Source organism: Scyliorhinus torazame, chromosome 9 (genome assembly GCF_047496885.1).
Source record: "Scyliorhinus torazame isolate Kashiwa2021f chromosome 9, sScyTor2.1, whole genome shotgun sequence".
Taxonomy (NCBI): Eukaryota; Metazoa; Chordata; class Chondrichthyes; order Carcharhiniformes; family Scyliorhinidae; genus Scyliorhinus; species Scyliorhinus torazame.
Window position 1 is genome coordinate 10,613,321 of NC_092715.1, and position 21,107 is coordinate 10,634,427.

The following is a 21,107-nucleotide window of genomic DNA, read 5'->3' on the forward strand; positions in this document are numbered from 1 at the left end:
TATTGGTTGAGTGTGTGTGGGATGTCTCTGGTGCTCCCTCTAGTGTCTAGCTAGTCTACATGTATTTACATTGATGCACATCACCACAGGTGCCAGGTCCCGGAGGGAGACTGTGTCCTGCCGCCCGTCCTGGTGTGCCACGTAGGCATGCTGTGGGTTTGCATGGAGGAGAAGGACATTTTCGACGAGGGGGTCTGATTTATGGCTCCTCGCATGCTTCCGGAGGAGGACGGGTCCCGGAACTGTCGGCCAGGTCGGGAGCGAGACCCCGGAGGTGGACTTCCTGGGGAAGGCAGAGACCCCGGAGGTGGACTTCCTGGGGAAGGCAAACACTCGTTCATGAGGGGTCTCATTGCTGGCAGTGCACAAGAGTGACCGGATGGAGTGGAGCGCATCGGCGAGGACCTCCTCCAAGTGGGAGACTGGGAGACTCCTGGACCGAAGGGAGGGCAGGACAGCCTTCCAGACCGTCACGTTCTCCCTCTCCACCTGCCCGTTTCCCCGGGGATTGTAGCTGGTCGTCCTGCTGGAGGTGATCCCTTTGCTGAGCAGGAACTGACGCAGCTCATCACTCATGAACGAGGAGCCCCGATCACTGTGGATGTAGGTGGGGAAACCGAACATGGTGAAGAGACTGTGTCGGGCCTTGATAACAGTGACAGAGGTCATGTCAGGGCATGGGATGGCGAAAGGGAAACGGGAGTACTCATCAATGATGTCGAGGAAGTACACGTTACGGTCAGTGGAGGGGAGGAGCCCTTTGAAGTCAATACTGAGGCGCTCAAAGGGGCGGGAGGCCTTCACCAGATGCGCTCAGTCTGGCCGGTAGATGTGCGGTTTGCACTCCACGCATAACTGGCAGTCCCTGGTCACGGTCCTGACTTCCTCGATGGAGTAAGGCAGGTTGCGGGCCTTGATAAAGTGGAAGAACCAGGTGACCCCCGGGTGACAGAGGTCGTTGTGGAGAGTCTGAAGTCGGTCTACTTGTGCGCTGGAACATGTACCACGGGACAGAGCATCTGGGGGCTCATTGATCTCGTAGTTATCGGTGGAGAGTTTGATCCTCCACCTCAAGATCTTGTCGTTCTTAATCTTGCCCCACTGTATGTTGCTAAACATGAAAGCAACCGACCGTTGGTCCGTGAGGAGAGTGAATCTCCTGCCGGCCAGGTAATGCCTCCAATGTCTCACAGCTTCCACAATGGCCTGGGCTTCCTTTTTGACGGAGTAGTGTTGAATTTCGGAGGCCTGGAGGGTACGGGAGAAGAAAGCCACGGGCCTGCCCGCCTGGTTGAGGCTGGCGGCCAGAGCCACGTCCGATGCATCGCTCGCCACCTGAAATGGGAGCGACTCGTCGACCGTGTGCATCGTGGCTTTGGCAATGTCTGCCTTGATGTGGTTGAAGGCCCGGCGGGCCTCAGCCGTCAGGGGGAAAATGGTGGACTTGAGTGGGCGGGCCTTGTCCGCATAATTAGGGACCCAGTGGGCGTAATATGGGAAGAATCCCAGGCATCACTTCAGAGCCTTCGGACAGTGGGGGAGAGGGAGTTCCAGGAGGGGGCGCATGTGGTCGGGGTCGGGCCCTAGGACTCCATTTTCCACAACGTAGCCAAGAATGGCTAGGCGGGTTGTGCGGAAAACGCATTTCTCCTTATTGTAGGTGAGGTTAAGGAGTATAGCGGTGTGGAAGAATTTCTGGATATTCGCGTTGTGGTCCTGCTGGTCGTGGCCGCAGATGGTCACGTTATCCAGATACGGGAACGTGGCCCGCAGCCCGTACTGGTCAACCATTCGGTCCATCTCTCGCTGGAAGACCGAGACCCCATTAGTGACGCCGAAGGGAACCCTAAGGAAATGGTAGAGGCGGCCATCTGCTTTGAATGCAGTGTATTGGCGGTCCTCCGGGCAGATGAGGAGCGGATTTCAAGTCAACGGTGGAGAAGACTCGATACTGCACAATCTGGTTGACCATGTCATCTATGCGGGGGAGGGGGTACGCGTCGAGCAGTGTGTACCGGTCGATCGTCTGACTGTAGTCGATGACCATCCGGTGCTTCTCCCCAGTTTTAACGATCACCACTTGAGCTCTCCAGGGGCTCTTACTGGCCTCAATGACCCCCTCCCGCAGAAGTCGCTGGACCTCCGACCTGATAAAGGTCCTGTCCTGGGCACTGTACCGTCTGCTCCTCGTGGCGACGGGCTTACAGTCCGGGGTGAGGTTTGCGATGAGTGAGGGTGGATCGACCTTAAGGGTCGTGAGGCCACAGACGGTGAGGGGGGGCAGGGGTCCGCCGAACCTTAGGGTGAGGCTCTGGAGGTTGCACTGGAAATCGAGACCCTAAAACAGGGCAGCGCAGAGATGGGGGAGGATGTAGAATCTGAACTTGCTGTACTCTACGCCCTGTACAGAGAGGGTCACGACGCAGTACCCCCGGATCTGTACGGAATGGGAGCCGGAGGCCAGGGAGATTTTCTGAGTCGGGGGAGAGCCGGGAGGGAGCAGCACCTTACCATAGCTAGGTTTATGAAACTCTCCATGCTCCCGGAATCGAAGAGGCAGGTCGTCTCGTGCCCGTTGATCCATATGATCGTTGTAGACTTCGCGAGGTTGCGAAGCCGAGACTGGTCGAGTGTGATGGAAGCGAGCTGCGGAAGGTGGTGAGAGGACCGGTTGGAGGTGGTGGAGGTATCGGCAGCCAGCGTACGGCCAGGCGAGCAGCGGTCCTGGGGTGCATTCCAAGATGGCAGCGCCCACGGGGCACACATGGCGGGAGACATCAAAGATGGCGGCGCCCACAGTTCGCGCGTGGCGGGTGGCATAAAAGATGGCGGCGCCCACGGGGCACACATGGCGGGTGGCATAAAAGATGGCGGCACCCACGGGCCGCACGTGGCGGCGAAGATGGCGGCTCCCCTGGATCGCACATGGGGGATGTTGCGTAGCAATGCTGGGCCTAGAAACGGCAGCGACCGATCGGGCCTGGCAAACAGTGACAAAGTGGCCCTTCTTGCCACACCCGTGCAGGGCAGCATTGTCTGGGGTGCTTGTCTGGCCACAAAAGTAGCATTTGGGGCCTCCGGAGTTAGCTGACTGCCGCGCGGCACAGGCGTGCGGTGCACCCGGGTCGGATGATGGCGGGGCCCACGGCGCACAGGAGGGTGCCGTGCAGTCGGGGATGTAGGACTCCAGGTTGCGGGAGGCCACTTCTAAGGAGTTCGCGAGCTGTACTGTCTCTGTGAGGCCGAGTGTACACCCTTCTAATAAGCGCTGGCGGATGTAGTTGGACTTAATGCCCGCGACATAGGCGTCCCTGATAAGCAGCTCCGTGTGTTGGACGGCCGACACCGCCTGGCAACTACAGTTTCTGCCAAGTAGCCGCAAGGCCCACAGGAAATTGTCCTGAGACTCCCCCGGGAGTCACCATCTCGTGGCCAGGAGGTGCCTGGCGAACACCTGATTCACAGTCCTGATATACTGTCCTTCAGTAGTTCTATCGCCTCCGTGTAGGTGAGAGCATCCAGAATGAGGAGGAAGACTTGTGGGCTCACCCGTGCGTAGAGCAGTTGGAGCTTCTGTGGGTCTGAGAAGACTTCAGTGGATGCTCCAAGATATCCTTCAAAGCAGGCTAGCCAGTGCTCGAAGGTGGCTGTGGCGTCGGCTGCGTGAGGAGTCGGCTCCAGGCGATCTGACTTGAATAAGCCGTTCATCTTCAAAATTCCCGCACAATACAGTGATGTACCATCAATGACCACGTGACGAATGGTGAACTATTGTGGCTTTATTGTGCTAGATATAAAGCCCCCTGAAGCTGGACCCGAGAATGGGGGCCGTGCAGGAGAGCGAACACTTTTATACAGAGCCTGCTGGGTGGAGCCAGCAGCCTGGGATTTACCGTAATAACTGGAGTACAATGGCAGTGGACTGGAATACATGTAATGTATGTTCAGTGGTTTACCACACATATTCTCCCCGTGTCTGCGTGGGTTTCGCCCCCACAACCCAGAGATGTGCAGGGTAGGTGGATTGGCCGCGCTAAATTGCCCCTTAATTGGAAAAAATGAATTGGGTAACTCTAAATTTATTTTTAAATAAATTATATTATTCACTTATTAATTTGCATTTTCTGCATATTGTGGCACGGTTACCACCAGTATTTATGTGAGGTTAAACCTTAGGACAGGAATAGACCACAACCACCCACCAGGAACTGATCAAAAAGCTATTTTCGTTCCATGTCGTAGAATAAGAACGAATCCCTACAGGTTGAGTCAGGTAGAAAAACAAAACAAAACAAATGCATCTTACCCCTCCTCACTAAACCCCCACCCCACTCACTAAACCCCCACCCCCCCTCACAAAACCCCCACCCAACTCACCAAACCCCCACCCCACTCACCAAACCCCCACCCCACTGACCAAACCCACACCCCTCCTCACTAAACCCCCACCCAACTCACCAAACCCCCACCCCACTCACCAAACCCCCACCCCACTGACCAAACCCCCACCCAACTCACCAAACCCCCACCCCACTCACCAAACCCCCACCCCACTGACCAAACCCACACCCCTCCTCACTAAACCCCCACCCAACTCACCAAACCCCCACCCCACTCACCAAACCCCCACCCCACTCACCAAACCCCCACCCCACTGACCAAACCCCTACCACACTCACCAAACCCACACCCCTCCTCACTTAATCCCCACCCCACTCACCAAACCCCCACCCCACTCACCAAACCCCCACCCCACTGACCAAACCCCTACCACACTCACCAAACCCACACCCCTCCTCACTTAATCCCCACCCCACTCACCAAACCACCACCCCACTCACCAAACCCACACCCCACTCACCAAACCCCCACCCCACTCACCAAACCCCCACCCCTCCTCACAAAACCCCCACCCCACTCACCAAACCCCCACCCCACTTGCCAAACCCCCACCCAACTCACCAAACCAACACCCCTCCTCATCAAACCCCCACCCCACTCACCAAACCCCCACCCAACTCACCAAACCTCCACCACACTCAACAAACCCACACCCCTCCTCACTAAACCCCCACCCCATTCACCAAACCCCTATTCCACTCACCAAACCCACACCCCTCCTCATCAAACCCACTCCCCTCCTCAACAAACCCACACCCCTCCTCACTAAACCCCCACCCCACTCACCAAACCCGCACCTCACTCATTAAACCCCCACCCCATTCACCAAACCCCCACCCCATTCACCAACCCCCCACCCCACTCACCAAACCCACACCCCTCCTCACCAAACCCACAGCCCTCCTCACCAAACCAACACCCCACTTACCAAACCCCCACCCCACTCACCAAACCCCCACCCCACTCACCAAACCCCACCCCACTCACCAAACCCCCACCCCACTCACCAATCCCCCACCCCATTCACCAACCCCCCAACCCACTCACCAAACCCACACCCCTCCTCACCAAACCCTCACCCCATTCACCAAACCCCCACCCCACTCACCAAACCCCCACCCCGCTCACCAAACCCCCACCCCACTCACAAAACCCCCACCCCACTCACTAAACCCAGACCCCACTCACTAAACCACTACCCCACTCACCAAACCCCCACCCCACTCACCAAACCCACACCCCTCCTCACCAAACCCTCACCCCATTCACCAAACCCCCACCCCACTCACCAAACCCCCACCCCACTCACCAAACCCCCACCCCACTCACAAAACCCCCACCCCACTCACTAAACCCAGACCCCACTCACTAAACCCCCACCCCACTCACCAAACCCCACCCCACTCACCAAACCCCCACCCCACTAACTAAACCCAGACCCCACTTACCAAACCCCCACCCCACTCACCAAACCCCCACCCCACTCACCAAACCCCACCCCACTCACCAAACCCCCACCCCATTCACCAACCCCACCACCCCACTCACCAAACCCCCACCCAACTCACCAAACCCACACCCCTCCTCATCAAACCCCCACCCCACGCACCAAACCCCCACCCAACTCACCAAACCTCCACCACACTCACCAAACCCACACCCCACTCACCAAACCCCCACCCCACTCACCAAACCCCCACCCAACTCACCAAACCCACACCCCTCCTCATCAAGCCCCCACCCCACGCACCAAACCCTCACCCCATTCACCAAACCCCCACCCCACTTACCAAACCCCCACACCACTCACCAACCCCCACCCCATTCACCAAACCCCCACCCCACTCACCAAACCCTCGCCCCACTCACCAAACCCTCGCCCCACTCACCAAACCCCCACCCCACTCACCAAACCCCCACCCCACTCACCAAACCCACACCTATGTACTGAATTCCTCAGCTGCGATCCTTTACCACGGCTGAAGTAAAAACCCTGCATCTATAGAAAACTGGGAGTAGAGGGACAAAATTGCATGTGTATATCTATCAGCTCTCTCAACCGAGTGTGTTTACCTGTCCAAAGAAGGAAGAAACTTTGTCTACTTACACGGTACTTGCTAGCGACTGCTCATTGGAGCCAAAGATCTAAAATTCCCAGCCCTCTGTCAAAAGTTCAAACTCTAACTGAACCAGAGTTATTGGAAATCTGTCTGCGTTTAATAAATCTCAAAAATAATTTTTCAAGAGACAGCGATGAACAGTAATCAGGAGTAATCGTAGACCATTGATCAATAAAAGGGATGGACAGGTACCAAAAGTCCTTTAAGTGTAAGCACCACCTGGAGCAGGGGGAAATGTTTAGATACTTGCAGGTTCGGGATTTTGCCAGAAAGGAGATACAGAGCTTCCCGGTGGAGCCGGCCTCCACATTGCTGGAGGAGGTGCTGACGACAGGGGGACTGGAGAAGGGGGTAGTGTCAGCGGTTTACGGAGCTATTTTGGAGGAGGAGAAGGCACCGCTGGAAGGAATCAAAGCAAAGTGGGAGGAAGAGTTGGGAGAGGATATAGAGGAGGGGTTCTGGTGTGAGGTGCTCCGGAGAGTGAAGGCCTCCACCTCGTGCGCGAGGTTGGGGCTGATACAGCTGAAGGTGGTATACAGAGCACACCTCACGAGGGCGAGGATGAACCCCACTCACCAAACCCCCACCCAACTCACCAAACCCCCACCCCTCCTCACAAAACCCCCACCCCACTCACCAAACCCCCACCCCACTTGCCAAACCCCCACCCAACTCACCAAACCCACACCCCTCCTCATCAAACCCCCACCCCACGCACCAAACCCCCACCCAACTCACCAAACCCACACCCCTCCTCATCAAGCCCCCACCCACGCACCAAACCCACACCCCTCCTCATCAAACCCCCACCCCACTCACCAAACCCCCACCCAACTCACCAAACCTCCACCACACTCAACAAACCCACACCCCTCCTCACTAAACCCCCACCCCATTCACCAAACCCCTATTCCACTCACCAAACCCACACCCCTCCTCATCAAACCCACACCCCTCCTCAACAAACCCACACCCCTCCTCACTAAACCCCCACCCCACTCACCAAACCCGCACCTCACTCATTAAACCACCACCCCATTCACCAACCCCCCACCCCACTCACCAAACCCACACCCCTCCTCACCAAACCCACAGCCCTCCTCACCAAACCCACAGCCCTCCTCACCAAACCAACACCCCACTTACCAAACCCCCACCCCATTCACCAAACCCCCACCCCACTCACCAAACCCCCACCCCACTCACCAAACCAACACCCCACTTACCAAACCCCCACCCCACTCACCAAACCCCCACCCCACTCACCAAACCAACACCCCACTTACCAAACCCCCACCCCACTCACCAAACCCCCACCCCACTCACCAAACCCCACCCCACTCACCAAACCCCCACGCCACTCACCAATCCCACACCCCACTCACCAAACCAACACTCCACTTACCAAACCCCCACCCCACTCACCAAACCCCCACCCCACTCACCAAACCCCACCCCACTCACCAAACCCCCACCCCACTCACCAATCCCACACCCCACTCACCAAACCCCCACCCCACTCACCAAACCCCCACCCCACTTACCAAACCCCACCCCACTCACCAAACCCCCACCCCATTCACCAACCCCCCACCCCGCTCACCAAACCCCCACCCCACTCACCAATCCCACACCCCACTCACCAAACCCCCACCCCACTCACCAAACCCCCACCCCACTTACCAAACCCCACCCCACTCACCAAACCCCCACCCCATTCACCAACCCCCCACCCCACTCACCAAACCCACACCCCTCCTCACCAAACCCTCACCCCATTCACCAAACCCCCACCCCACTCACCAAACCCCCACCCCGCTCACCAAACCCCCACCCCACTCACAAAACCCCCACCCCACTCACTAAACCCAGACCCCACTCACTAAACCACTACCCCACTCACTAAACCACTACCCCACTCACCAAACCCCCACCCCACTCACCAAACCGCACCCCACTCACCAACCCCCCACCCCATTCACCAACCCCCCCACCCCACTCACCAAACCCCCACCCCACTCACCAAACCCCCACCCCACTCACCAAACCCCCACCCCACTAACTAAACCCAGACCCCACTTACCAAACCCCCACCCCACTCACCAAACCCCCACCCCACTCACCAAACCCCCACCCCACTCACCAAACCCCACCCCACTCACCAACCCCCCACCCCACTCACCAAACTCACACCCCTCCTCACCAAACCCTCACTCCATTCATCAAACCCCCACCCCACTTACCAAACACCACCCACTCACCAAACCCCCACCCCATTCACCAAACCCCCACCCCACTCACCAAACCCTCGCCCCACTCACCAAACCCACACCCCATTCACCAAACCAACACCCCAATCACCAAACCCCCACCCCACTCACCAAACCCCCACCCCACTCACCAAACCCCCACCCCACTCACCAAACCCCACCCAACTCATCAAACCCCCACCCCATTCACCAACCCCCCACCCCACTCACGAAACTCACACCCCTCCACACCAAACCCTCACCCCATTCGCCAAACCCCCACCCCACTCACCAAACCCCCACCCCACTCACCAAACCCCCACCCCACTAACTAAACCCAGACCCCACTTACCAAACCCCCACCCCACTCACCAAACCCCACCCCACTCACCAAACCCCCACCCCATTCACCAACCCCCCACCCCACTCACCAAACTCACACCCCTCCTCACCAAACCCTCACCCCATTCACCAAACCCCCACCCCACTTACCAAACCCCCACACCACTCACCAAACCCCACCCTCTCACCAAACCCCCACCCCATTCACCAAACCCCCACCCCACTCACCAAACCCTCGCCCCACTCACCAAACCCCCACCCCACTCACCAAACCCCCACCCCACTCACCAAACCCACACCTATGTACTGGATTCCTCAGCTGCGATCCTTTACCACGGCTGAAGTAAAAACCCTGCATCTATAGAAAACTGGGAGTAGAGGGACAAAATTGCATGTGTATATCTATCAGCTCTCTCAACCGAGTGTGTTTACCTGTCTAAAGAAGGAAGAAACTTTGTCTACTTACACGGTACTTGCTAGCGTCTGCTCATTGGAGCCAAAGATCTAAAATTCCCAGCCCTCTGTCAAAAGTTCAAACTCTAGCTGGACCAGAGTTATTGGAAATCTGTCTGCGTTTAATAAATCTCAAAAATAATTTTTCAAGAGACAGCGATGAACAGTAATCAGGAGTAATCGTAGATCATTGATCAATAAAAGAGATGGACAGGTACCAAAAGTCCTTTAAGTGTAAGCACCACCTGGAGCAGGGGGAAATGTTTAGATACTTGCAGGTTCGGGATTTTGCCAGAAAGGAGATACAGAGCTTCCCGGTGGAGCCGGCCTCCACGTTGCTGGAGGAGGTGCTGACGACAGGGGGACTGGAGAAGGGGGTAGTGTCAGCAGTTTACGGAGCTATTTTGGAGGAGGAGAAGGCACCGCTGGAAGGAATCAAAGCAAAGTGGGAGGAAGAGTTGGGAGAGGATATAGAGGAGGGGTTCTGGTGTGAGGTGCTCCGGAGAGTGAAGGCCTCCACCTCGTGCGCGAGGTTGGGGCTGATACAGCTGAAGGTGGTATACAGAGCACACCTCACGAGGGCGAGGATGAGCCGATTCTTTGACGGAGTAGAAGATGTGTGTGAATGTTACGGGGGGGGGGGGGGGGGGTGGGTGGGGGGGGGGGGGGGGGGGGGGCTAATCACGTTCATATGGTTTGATCCTGTCCAAAGCTAGAGGATTACTGGAAGGAGGTTTTTAGGGTAATTTCTAAAGTAGTGCACGTGAAACTGGACCCCGGGCCCCCGAGAGGCCATATTCGGGGTGTCGGACCAGCCAGGGTTGGAAACGGGTGCGGAGGCAGATGTTGTAGCCTTCGCCTCGTTGATCGCCCGAAGGCGGATCCTGATGGGTTGGAGAGCAACCTCTCCACCCTGTGCCCTGGCGTGGCGGGGGACCTGTTGGAATTCTTGACGCTTGAGAAGGTTAAGTTTGAACTGAGGGGACGGATGGAGGGGGTCTACAATTCATGGGCATTAATCATTCTGCACTTTTAAGAACTGGATAACATCAAACATTAGTTGGGGCGTGTGGGTGGTAGGGTTGGGGGGGAGGGGGGCGGTGTGTGTTAATGGTGACTATGGGTGATCCCTAATTCCTTTTTGTCATTTGTTTGTGTGAACATGCGGGTGAATGTTTGGGGTTTGGTGGGAGGATGGGATCGTTGTTATTGATACGGGGATTGACATATTTGTCACTGATTATTGTTTATTGCTGGTGGGTGGAAATGTGGGAGAGAATGTAAAAAAGGAGGAGAATAAAAATATATATTTTTTAAATGTAAGCAACCACTAGTCAAGTTTATAAAAATGTTAACACATATAAATTCATCATTCTTGATTCAGAGTCTGTGCAAGCAACCGCAGTTTTGAAAACTCACCCTCTTGAAGATATTCTGAGGCAATGCAGAAGAATCCTGGTGTGGTGATTTCTTTGACGTGCTCTGAATCTTCAGTAGTTTGGTGTTAAACTGCATAGATTATAATTACAGGCCTCAATCTTTATGAAATAGAATTAAAAAAGCTCCTTTCTATTTTCTTTCAAAAACTAAGAATTTTTGCAACAGCATAAGGTTATTGGCTAACAAACCACTGACTCTTCCAACGCTATCTGTCTATCTTTGCGGCTTAACCCCCAATCCGTTAAAAAAAACCTCATCCATTGTTGGAATTTCACCAAGTCGGGTCAGCTTGGGGGTCTTATAAAAATGGGGCCCGGGTTCCAATTCCAATCCCCACTCCTGGGCTGTCTAATTTTCGGCAGTGCCTTTGAAGGATGCAAGTTGCTTCGTGTCAAGGGTCCATATCCTACACTCCCGACCTGACCAGCTCCATTGCAAAGATTGGTGTCTCCTACTTCTCCACAAATGCTCATGGAGTTGGGCCAGGTTTCACAAGAGTTTCAAAGACCCTCAGAGGCGTTGTGAACACTGGCATGCATGAGGGAACCTGTTGAAAGGTAAGGTCAAAACGGTCCCCTCATGCCCCGGTGACACGTTATATCCACCCACCCACCCCATATGGCCCCTCCTTCCCCCTGCCAAGCTCTGCCCTCACACCCACCCCATGTGGCCCCTCCTTTTTCCTGCCAAGCTCTGGCACGCCCATGGCCACTGAATCTTTCAGTTGAAGAAGCTGCCTTTGTGCGCATTTTCTCCCTAGGTGGGCAGTCGGAGCCTGGAACTTTCCTCATTCTCCCACCCCGCCCCAAGGGTGAAAACCACAGGCCTCTACACCAGTCATGGACAACCCAGGCCAGCGAGTGGGCTGTATGAGTGAACCTCCTTCATCTCAGTGGGCCGCAAGATTGAAATCCGGATTCTTCACTATTTATAACCCCACGAATAAGATTAAATACATTTAATACACACCGAATATTTCATAATGAGTTATAGAAAATCCTTCATCATTCACATCGTAATAAAACTGTCATCATTGTCAAATGGTAAAAACAAAAGAAATATTTACACTTTGGACACAGGGAGCACAGCTCCCAGTCAGTATTGTCAGCAATCAGCATGCGCCTCACTTCACTCGCTTCCCGTGGGAATGACTTCAGTCATATCCGTCGGAAACAAAATACACTGTGGAGAGCACATGTCTCCTGGGCCACACCCAGGTGAGCTGAGTGCAGGCTGCCCACATCTGCGCCATACCGTTTGCAATACTTTTATTCTTGGTTACTTATTTCACAAATTCATCATTATTCATAGAAAAGGCTTTCCTTTCACTTCCCTTATTTAACTTTGGTCCCCTGGTATTTGAACATTTCAAATGGAGGTGGGGGAATTTGGATTTGGGTTTAGTGCCACATGTACCGAGGTACAGCGAAAAATATTTTTCTGCATACATAGAACATCGAACATTACAGCGCAGTACAGGCCCTTCAGCCCTCGATGTTGCGCCGACCTGTGAAACCACTCTAAAGCCCATCTACACTATTCCCTTATTGTCCATATGTCTATCCAATGACCATTTGAATGCCCTTAGTGTTGGCGAGTCCACTACTGTTGCAGGCAGGGCATTCCACGCCCTTACTACTCTCTGAGTAAAGAACCTACCTCTGACATCTGTCCTATATCTAGCTCCCCTCAATTTAAAGCTATGTCCCCTTGTGCGAGACATCACCATCCGAGGAAAAAGGCTCTCACTGTCCACCCTATCCAATCCTCTGATCATCTTCTATGCCTCAATTAAGTCACCTCTTAACCTTCTTCTCTCTAACGAAAACAGCCTCAAGTCCCTCAACCTTAGACATACAGTCAAGCCAGGTCATGAAAAAAACATAGGACATACATAAACACTCAATGTAAATACACAGACACAGGCATCGGGTGAAGAATACGGAGTGTAGTACTACTCAGTAAAGAAGATGTGTGAAGAGATCAGATCGGTCCATAAGAGGGTCGTTTAGGAGTCTGGTGACAGTGGGGAAGAAGCTGTTTTTGAGTCTGTTTGTGCGTGTTCTCAGACTTCTGTATCTCCTGCCTGATGGAAGAGGTTGGAAGAGTGAGTAAGCCGGGTAGGAGGGGTCTTTGATTATGCTGCCCGCTTTCCCCAGCCAGCAGGAGGTGTAGATGGAGTCAATGGATGGGTGGTAGGTTTGTGTGATGGACTGGGCGGTGTTCACGACTCTCTGAAGTTTCTTATGGTCTTGGGCCAAGCAGTTGCCATACCAGGCTGTGATGCAGCCAGATAAGATTGATATACCTTCAATTCACCAAGAGGCCGAGAGAGCGAGTGAACATTAGGCTTTATGAGCCATGAACTTGTCTAGCCAGAGTCGGTTGCATAGATGAATGCCGCCCACAGGCGGCTGGTCTATATATGGCCCCGGTGAGGGCGGAGCCAGATACGGAGCCCACCGGGGTTACAGTACAGTACCTGGAAGCAGCTCGTATTACCACTTCCAGGTCATAGGTCATAGGTTACAGAATCATGCATGCATTAGGTGAATACATTCACCACATTCACCCCCTGTTAAAAAATAAAGTCCAGCGGGGGTGACGTGGGGTCATTACATATTCAGTCTATCTGGAGGCCGGATCGTTCTCTTCGACCTCCTCAGCTCTGGCGGTACGGCGGGCACGGTTGTTGCAGGTGGTGACTCCAGGGGTGTTGTGTCTGGAGCTTGAGCCTCAGTCCGGCGTGTCGGAGACAGTTGGGGTGTGGGGGCAGGCAGGGGGATGATGGGTGGTATCAGTGTCGGCGTGGGACAATACAGGAGACCTATGGGAGCGTACGAGGTGCCGTGGGTGGTGGCGGGCAGTGGGGAAGGGGGGGCGCGTTGGTAGGGGAACCAGCTGGCGCCAGGTCCCGTAGGGAGACCGTATCTTGCCGTCAGTCCTGGTGCGCGGTGTAGGCGTATTGGGGGTTGGCGTGGAGCAGCTGGACCCTCTCGACCAGGGGGTTGGTCTTATGGCTCCTCATGTGCCTCCGGAGAAGGACTGGTCCCGGAGTTGTCAGCCAAGATGGAAGCGAGACCCCGGAGATGGACTTCCTGGGAAAGATAAACAAACGATTGAGGGGTCTCGTTCGTGGCTGTGCAGAGGAGTGATCTGATGGAGTGGAGGGCATCGGGGAGGACCTCCTGCCAGCGGGGGATCGGGAGACTTCTAGGCCTAAGGGCCAGAAAAACGGCCTTCCATACCGTTGCGCTCTCCCTCTCCACCTGCCCATTTCCCTGCAGGTTGTAGCTCGTAGTCCTGCTCGAGGCGATGCCTTTGCTGAGCAGGTACTGACGCAGCTCATCGCTCATGAACGATGTGCCCCGGCCGCTGTGGACGTAGGCAGGGAAACCGAACAGTGTGAAGATGCTGTGCAGTGCCTTTATTACTATGGCCGAGCTCATGTCGGGGCAGGGGACAGCGAAGGGGAAGCGGGAGTACTCATCGTAGATGGTGAGGAAGTATATATTACGGTTGGTGGAGGGGAGGGGCCCTTTGAAGTCAATGCTTAGGCGCTCAAAGGGCCGGGAGGCCTTTACCAGGCAGGCCTTGTCTGGCCGGTAGAAGTGCAGTTTGCACTCCGCGCAGACTTGGCAGTCCCTGGTCATGGCCCTGACCTCCTCGGTGGAGAAGGGCAGATTGTGGGCCTTAATGAAGTGGGTAAGCCGGGTGACCCCCGGGTGACAGAGGTCATTGTGGATAGCCCAAAGTTGGTCATCTTGTGCACTGGCACATGTGCCACGGGACAGGACATCTGGGGGCTCGTTGAACTTCCCAGGACGATACTTGATATCGTAATTGTAGGTGGAGAGTTCGATTCTCCACCTCAAGATTTTGTCATTTTTTATTTTGCTCGTTGTGCGTTGTCAAACATGAAGGCGACCGACCGCTGGTCGGTGACGAGAGTGAACCTCCTACCGGCTAGGTAGTGCCTCCAGTGCCGCACGGCTTCCACTATGGCTTGTGCTTCCTTCCCGACCGAGGGGTGTTGAATTTTGGAAGCGTGGAGGGTCCTAGAGAAGAACGCTACTGGCCTGCCCGCCTGGTTGAGTGAGCGGCCAGTGCGACGTCTGACGCATCGCTCTCTACCTGGAAGGGGACGGACTCGTCCACCGCGTGCATTGCGGCCTTGGTGATGCCGGCCTTGATGCGGCTGAAGGCCGAGCGGGCCTCATCCATCAGGGGAAAACTGGTGGTTTGAATAAGTGGGCGGGCTTTGTCCGCATGGTTGGGGACCCACTGGGCGTAGTATGAGAACAGCCCCAGGCATCATTTTAGGGCCTTGAGGCTGTGGGGATGGGGGAGTTCTGTGAGGGGGCGCATACGGCTGGGGTCGGGCCCTAGGACTCCGTTCTCCACGGCATAGCCGAGGATGGCCAGTCGGGTAGTGCGGAAGACGCACCTTTCTTTGTTGTATGTAAGGTTGAGGGATTGGGCGGCCTGGAGGAACCTCTGAAGGTTGGCGTCATGGTTCTGTTGATCATGGCCGCAGATGGTCACATTGTCCAAGTACGGGTATGTAGCCCGCAAACCGTACTGGTCCACCATTCGGTCCATTGTTCTCTGAAAGACTGAGACCCCCATTAGTGACGCCGAAGGGAACTCTGAGGAAGTGGAAGAGTCAGCCGGCTGCTTCGAAGGCAGTGTAGTGGCGCTCTTCCGGGCGGATTGGGAGCTGGTAGTAGGTCAACATCAGATCGACTGTTGAGAACACACGGTACTGCGCGATCTGGTTGACCATCTCTGCTATGCGGGGGAGGGAGTTTGCATCCAGTTGCGTGAACCGGTTTATGGTCTGGCTGTAGTCCACAACCACCCGGTTCTTTTCCCCGGTCCTGACAACCACCACTTGCGCTCTCTAGGGCCTGTTGCTGGCCTCGATGATCCCTTCACTCAACAGTCGCTGGACCTCCGACTCGATAAACGTCATGTCTAGCGAACTGTACTGCCTGCTCCTGGTGGCGATGGGCTTACAGTCGGGAGTGAGGTTTGCAAAGAGGGGGAAACCTTTAAGTTCGCGAGGCTGCACACCGTGAGGGGGGTAAGGGTCCGCCGAACTGTAAGGTCAGGCTTCGGTGATTATATTGGACGTTCAATCCGAGCAGTAGGGGGGCGCAGAGGTGGGGGAGGACGTAGAGCTTAAAAGGAGCGTACTCTGCGCCCTGCATCGCGAGATTGGCGATACAGTACCCCCGGATCTGAACCGAATGGGACCCGGAGGCAAGGGAGATTGTTTGGGAGGCTGGGTAGGTGTGGAGGGAGCAGCGCCTTACCGTGTCGGGGTGGACAAAGCTCTCCATGCTCCCGGAGTCGAAAAGACAAGGGGTCTCGTGTCCATTGACCCGGACGACCATCATGGAGTTCTTCAGCTGTTTGGGCTGCGACTGATCGAGAGTGACTGCGCCCAGCTGCGGGTAGCCTGTGTGGTCGGTGGAATCACAAGATGGCGGCCCCCAAGGGTCGCACGTGTCGGTCGGTGTTGGGGCCGGCGGCCAAGATGGCGGCCCCCACGAGTCGCACGATGCAGGGGCGTTCCGGGCAGGCACGCAGCCACATTGCGGGGTCTGTGGGGCTGCGAGTCCATGGGTCGGGCCTGGTGCGTTTTTGATTTCTGGGCCTCAGGTCGGCCCAGACAGACTCTAGCGAAGTGTCCCTTTCCCCCACAGTCGCTGCACGTCGCTGTGCAGGCTGGGCAATGCTGCCAGGGGTGTTGGCCCTGGCCGCAGAAGTAGCACTGCGGTTCCCCGGGCTGGGCTGGCAGACGCGCGGCGCAGGCCTGCGACGTAGTCGGGTCCGACGGGGGCCCCGACGAGGGGGTCCATGAGGGGTTTGCCAGGCCTGCGGGGGACGCACTGAGGTTCTGGGTAGGCCACCTCTAGCGAGGTAGCTAGCTTTACCGTGTCCCGCAGGTCGGAGGTCCCGTTTTCCAGCAGGCGCTGCCTGATATAGTTCGAGCGGACCCCTGCCACGTAGGTGTCCCGGATCTGTGAGTTCATGTGCTCCTCCGCCGTCACATCCCGATAGCTGCAGTTCCTCGCGAGTAGAGTCAGGGTTTCCAGATGCTCGTCCAGCGATTCTCCAGCGCGTTGACGACAAGTAGTGAGGAGGTGTCTGGCGAACACCTGATTTACGGGCTTCAGGAAGTGTGCCTTGAGGGTTGCGACCGCCGCCTCGTATGTGGCCGCTTTCTCAATCATTACTGAGATTCGATGGCTCACCCGAGCGTGGAGGAGCCGCAGCTTGAGGGTCTCCTTGGGAGGCGTTGTGGAGGAGTTGAGGTAGGCCTCGAAGCATCGAAGCCGATGTTTGAATATCTCCTTGGCTTCGGACGCGAGGGCGTCGAGTTCGAGCCTGTCTGGCTTTAGAGCGGCTTCCATAGTGCTGCCTATGACTAATAAATTGATGTACCTTCAATTCACCGAGAGGCAGAGAGAGCGAGTGAACATTAGAACATAGAACATAGAACATAGAACAATACAGCGCAGTACAGGCCCTTCGGCCCACGATGTTGCACCGAAACAAAAGCCATCTAACCTACACTATGCCATTATCATCCATATGTTTATCCAATAAACTTTTAAATGCCCTCAATGTTGGCGAGTTCACTACTGTAGCAGGTAGGGCATTCCACGGCCTCACTACTCTTTGCGTAAAGAACCTACCTCTGACCTCTGTCCTATATCTATTACCCCTCAGTTTAAAGTTATGTCCCCTCGTGCCAGCCATATCCATCCGCGGGAGAAGGCTCTCACTGTCCACCCTATCCAACCCCCTGATCATTTTGTATGCCTCTATTAAGTCTCCTCTTAACCTTCTTCTCTCCAACGAAAACAACCTCAAGTCCGTCAGCCTTTCCTCATAAGATTTTCCCTCCATACCAGGCAACATCCTGGTAAATCTCCTCTGCACCCGCTCCAAAGCCTCCACGTCCTTCCTATAATGCGGTGATCAGAACTGTACGCAATACTCCAAATGCGGCCGGACCAGAGTTCTGTACAGCTGCAACATGACCTCCCGACTCCGGAACTCAATCCCTCTACCAATAAAGGCCAACACTCCATAGGCCTTCTTCACAACCCTATCAACCTGGGTGGCAACTTTCAGGGATCTATGTACATGGACACCTAGATCCCTCTGCTCATCCACACTTCCAAGAACTTTACCATTAGCCAAATATTCCGCATTCCTGTTATTCCTTCCAAAGTGAATCACCTCACACTTCTCTACATTAAACTCCATTTGCCACCTCTCAGCCCAGCTCTGCAGCTTATCTATATCCCTCTGTAACCTGCTACATCCTTCCACACTATCGACAACACCACCGACTTTAGTATCGTCTGCAAATTTACTCACCCACCCTTCTGCGCCTTCCTCTAGGTCATTGATAAAAATGACAAACAGCAACGGCCCCAGAACAGATCCTTGTGGTACTCCACTTGTGACTGTACTCCATTCTGAACATTTCCCATCAACCACCACCCTCTGTCTTCTTTCAGCTAGCCAATTTCTGATCCACATCTCTAAATCACCCTCAATCCCCAGCCTCCGTATTTTTTGCAATAGCCTACCGTGGGGAACCTTATCAAACGCTTTGCTGAAATCCATATACACCACATCAACTGCTCTACCCTCGTCTACCTGTTCAGTCACCTTCTCAAAGAACTCAATAAGGTTTGTGAGGCATGACCTGCCCTTCACAAAGCCATGCTGACTATCCCTGATCATATTATTCCTATCTAGATGATTATAAATCTTGTCCCTTATAATCCCCTCCAAGACTTTGCCCACTACAGACGTGAGGCTCACCGGTCTATAGTTGCCGGGGTTGTCTCTGCTCCCCTTTTTGAACAAAGGGACCACATTTGCTGTCCTCCAGTCCTCTGGCACTATTCCTGTAGCCAATGATGACATAAAAATCAAAGCCAAAGGTCCAGCAATCTCTTCCCTGGCCTCCCATAGAATCCAAGGATAAATCCCATCAGGTCCCGGGGACTTATCTATTTTCAGCCTGTCCAGAATTGCCAACACCTCTTCCCTACGTACCTCAATGCCATCTATTCTATTAGCCTGGGGCTCAGCATTCTCCTCCACAACATTATCTTTTTCCTGAGTGAATACTGACGAAAAATATTCATTTAGTATCTCGCCTATCTCTTCAGACTCCACACACAATTTCCCATCCCTGTCCTTGACTGGTCCTACTCTTTCCCTAGTCATTCGCTTATTCCTGACATACCTATAGAAAGCTTTTGGGTTTTCCTTGATCCTTCCTGCCAAATACTTCTCATGTCCCCTCCTTGCTCGTCTTAGCTCTCTCTTTAGATCCTTCCTCGCTACCTTGTAACTATCCATCGCCCCAACCGAAACTTCACACTTCATCTTCACATAGGCCTTCTTCTTCCTCTTAACAAGAGATTCCACTTCCTTGGTAAACCACGGTTCCCTCGCTCGACGCCTTCCTCCCTGTCTGACCGGTACATACTTATCAAGAACACGCAGTAGCTGATCCTTGAACAAGCCCCACTTATCCAGTGTGCCCAACACTTGCAGCCTACTTCTCCACCTTATCCCCCCCAAGTCACGTCTAATGGCATCATAATTGCCCTTCCCCCAGCTATAACTCTTGCCCTGCGGTGTATACTTATCCCTTTCCATCATTAACGTAAACGTCACCGAATTGTGGTCACTGTCCCCAAAGTGCTCTCCTACCTCCAAATCCAACACCTGGCCTGGTTCATTACCCAAAACCAAATCCAACGTGGCCTCGCCTCTTGTTGGCCTGTCAACATATTGTTTCAGGAAACCCTCCTGCACACACAAAAAACGACCCATCTATTGTACTCGAACTATATATTTTCCAGTCAATAAGGATTTATTAGGGGCTGGTTTAGCACAGGGCTAAATCGCTGGCTTTGAAAGCAGACCTAGGCAGGCCAGCAGCACGGTTCAATTCCCGTACCAGCCTCCCCAAACAGACGCCGGAATGTGGCGACTAGGGGCTTTTCACAGTAACTTCATTGAAGCCTACTCGTGACAATAAGCGATTTTCATTCGTCATGAACTTGCCTAGCCAGAGTCGGTTGTACAGATGAATGCCACCTACAGGCATATATATGGCCCCGGTGAGGGCGGAGCCCACTGGGGTTACAGTACAGTACCTGGAAGCAGCTCGTATTACCATTTCGAGATCATAGGTTACAGTATCATGCATGCATTAGGTGAATACATTCACCACAAAGATGCTTTCTATGGTGCATCAATAAAAGTTGGTAAGAGTCAATGTGGACATGCCGAATTTCCTTAGCTTCCTGAGGAAGTATAGGCGCTGTTGTGCTTTCTTAATCATAGCATCGACGTGGGTGGACCAGGACAGATTGTTGGTGATGTGCACATTTAGGAATTTGAAACTGCTAACCATCTCCACCTCGGCCCCGTTGATGCTGACAGGGGTGTGTACGATACTTTGCTTCCTGAAGTCAATGACCAGCTCCTTAATTTTGCTGACATTGAGGGAGAGATTGTTGTCGCTACACCACTCCACTAGGTTCTCTATCTCCCTCCTGTATTCGGACTCATCGTTATTCGAGATCCGGCCTACTACGATCGTATCATCAGCAAACCTGTAGATGGAGTTGGAGCCAAATTTTGCCACGCAGTCATGTGTGTAGAGGGAGTAGAGTAGGGGGCTAAGTACGCAGCCTTGCGGGGCGCCGGTGTTGAGGACTATTGTGGAGGAGGTGTTGTTGTTCATTCTTACTGATTATGGTCTATGGGTCACGAAGTCGAGGATCCAGTTGCAGAGAGAGGAGCCAAGTCCTAGGTTTGGGAGCTTTGATATGAGCTTGGCTGGGATTATGGTGTTGAAGGCGGAGCTGCAGTCAATGAATAGGAGTCTGATGTAGGGATCCTTGTTGAATTTCAGAATATGTGTGGATTTCAGTTGGAAATAAAATTGTAAAAAATGTGAATCCCAGCCCCAATCTCCCCAATTCTAATTTTAATGGAGGTAGGAGGCAACCGAACGGTGAATAGCGGGGGGGGGGGGGGGGGGGCTCTC

General features: G+C 54.3%; 1 protein-coding gene across 2 annotated transcripts in view; it reads right to left on the reverse strand.

Moving 5' to 3' along the window:
* Positions 1-21,107, reverse strand: part of LOC140429062 (coiled-coil domain-containing protein 152-like) — a 215,387-nt gene that overhangs the window by 12,162 nt on the left and 182,118 nt on the right. For both annotated transcript variants that reach the window (XM_072515599.1, XM_072515600.1), the window contains exon 8: positions 10,985-11,074. In XM_072515599.1, coding sequence (XP_072371700.1) covers positions 10,985-11,074 — 90 coding nt within the window. The remainder of the gene's footprint in view (positions 1-10,984; positions 11,075-21,107) is intronic.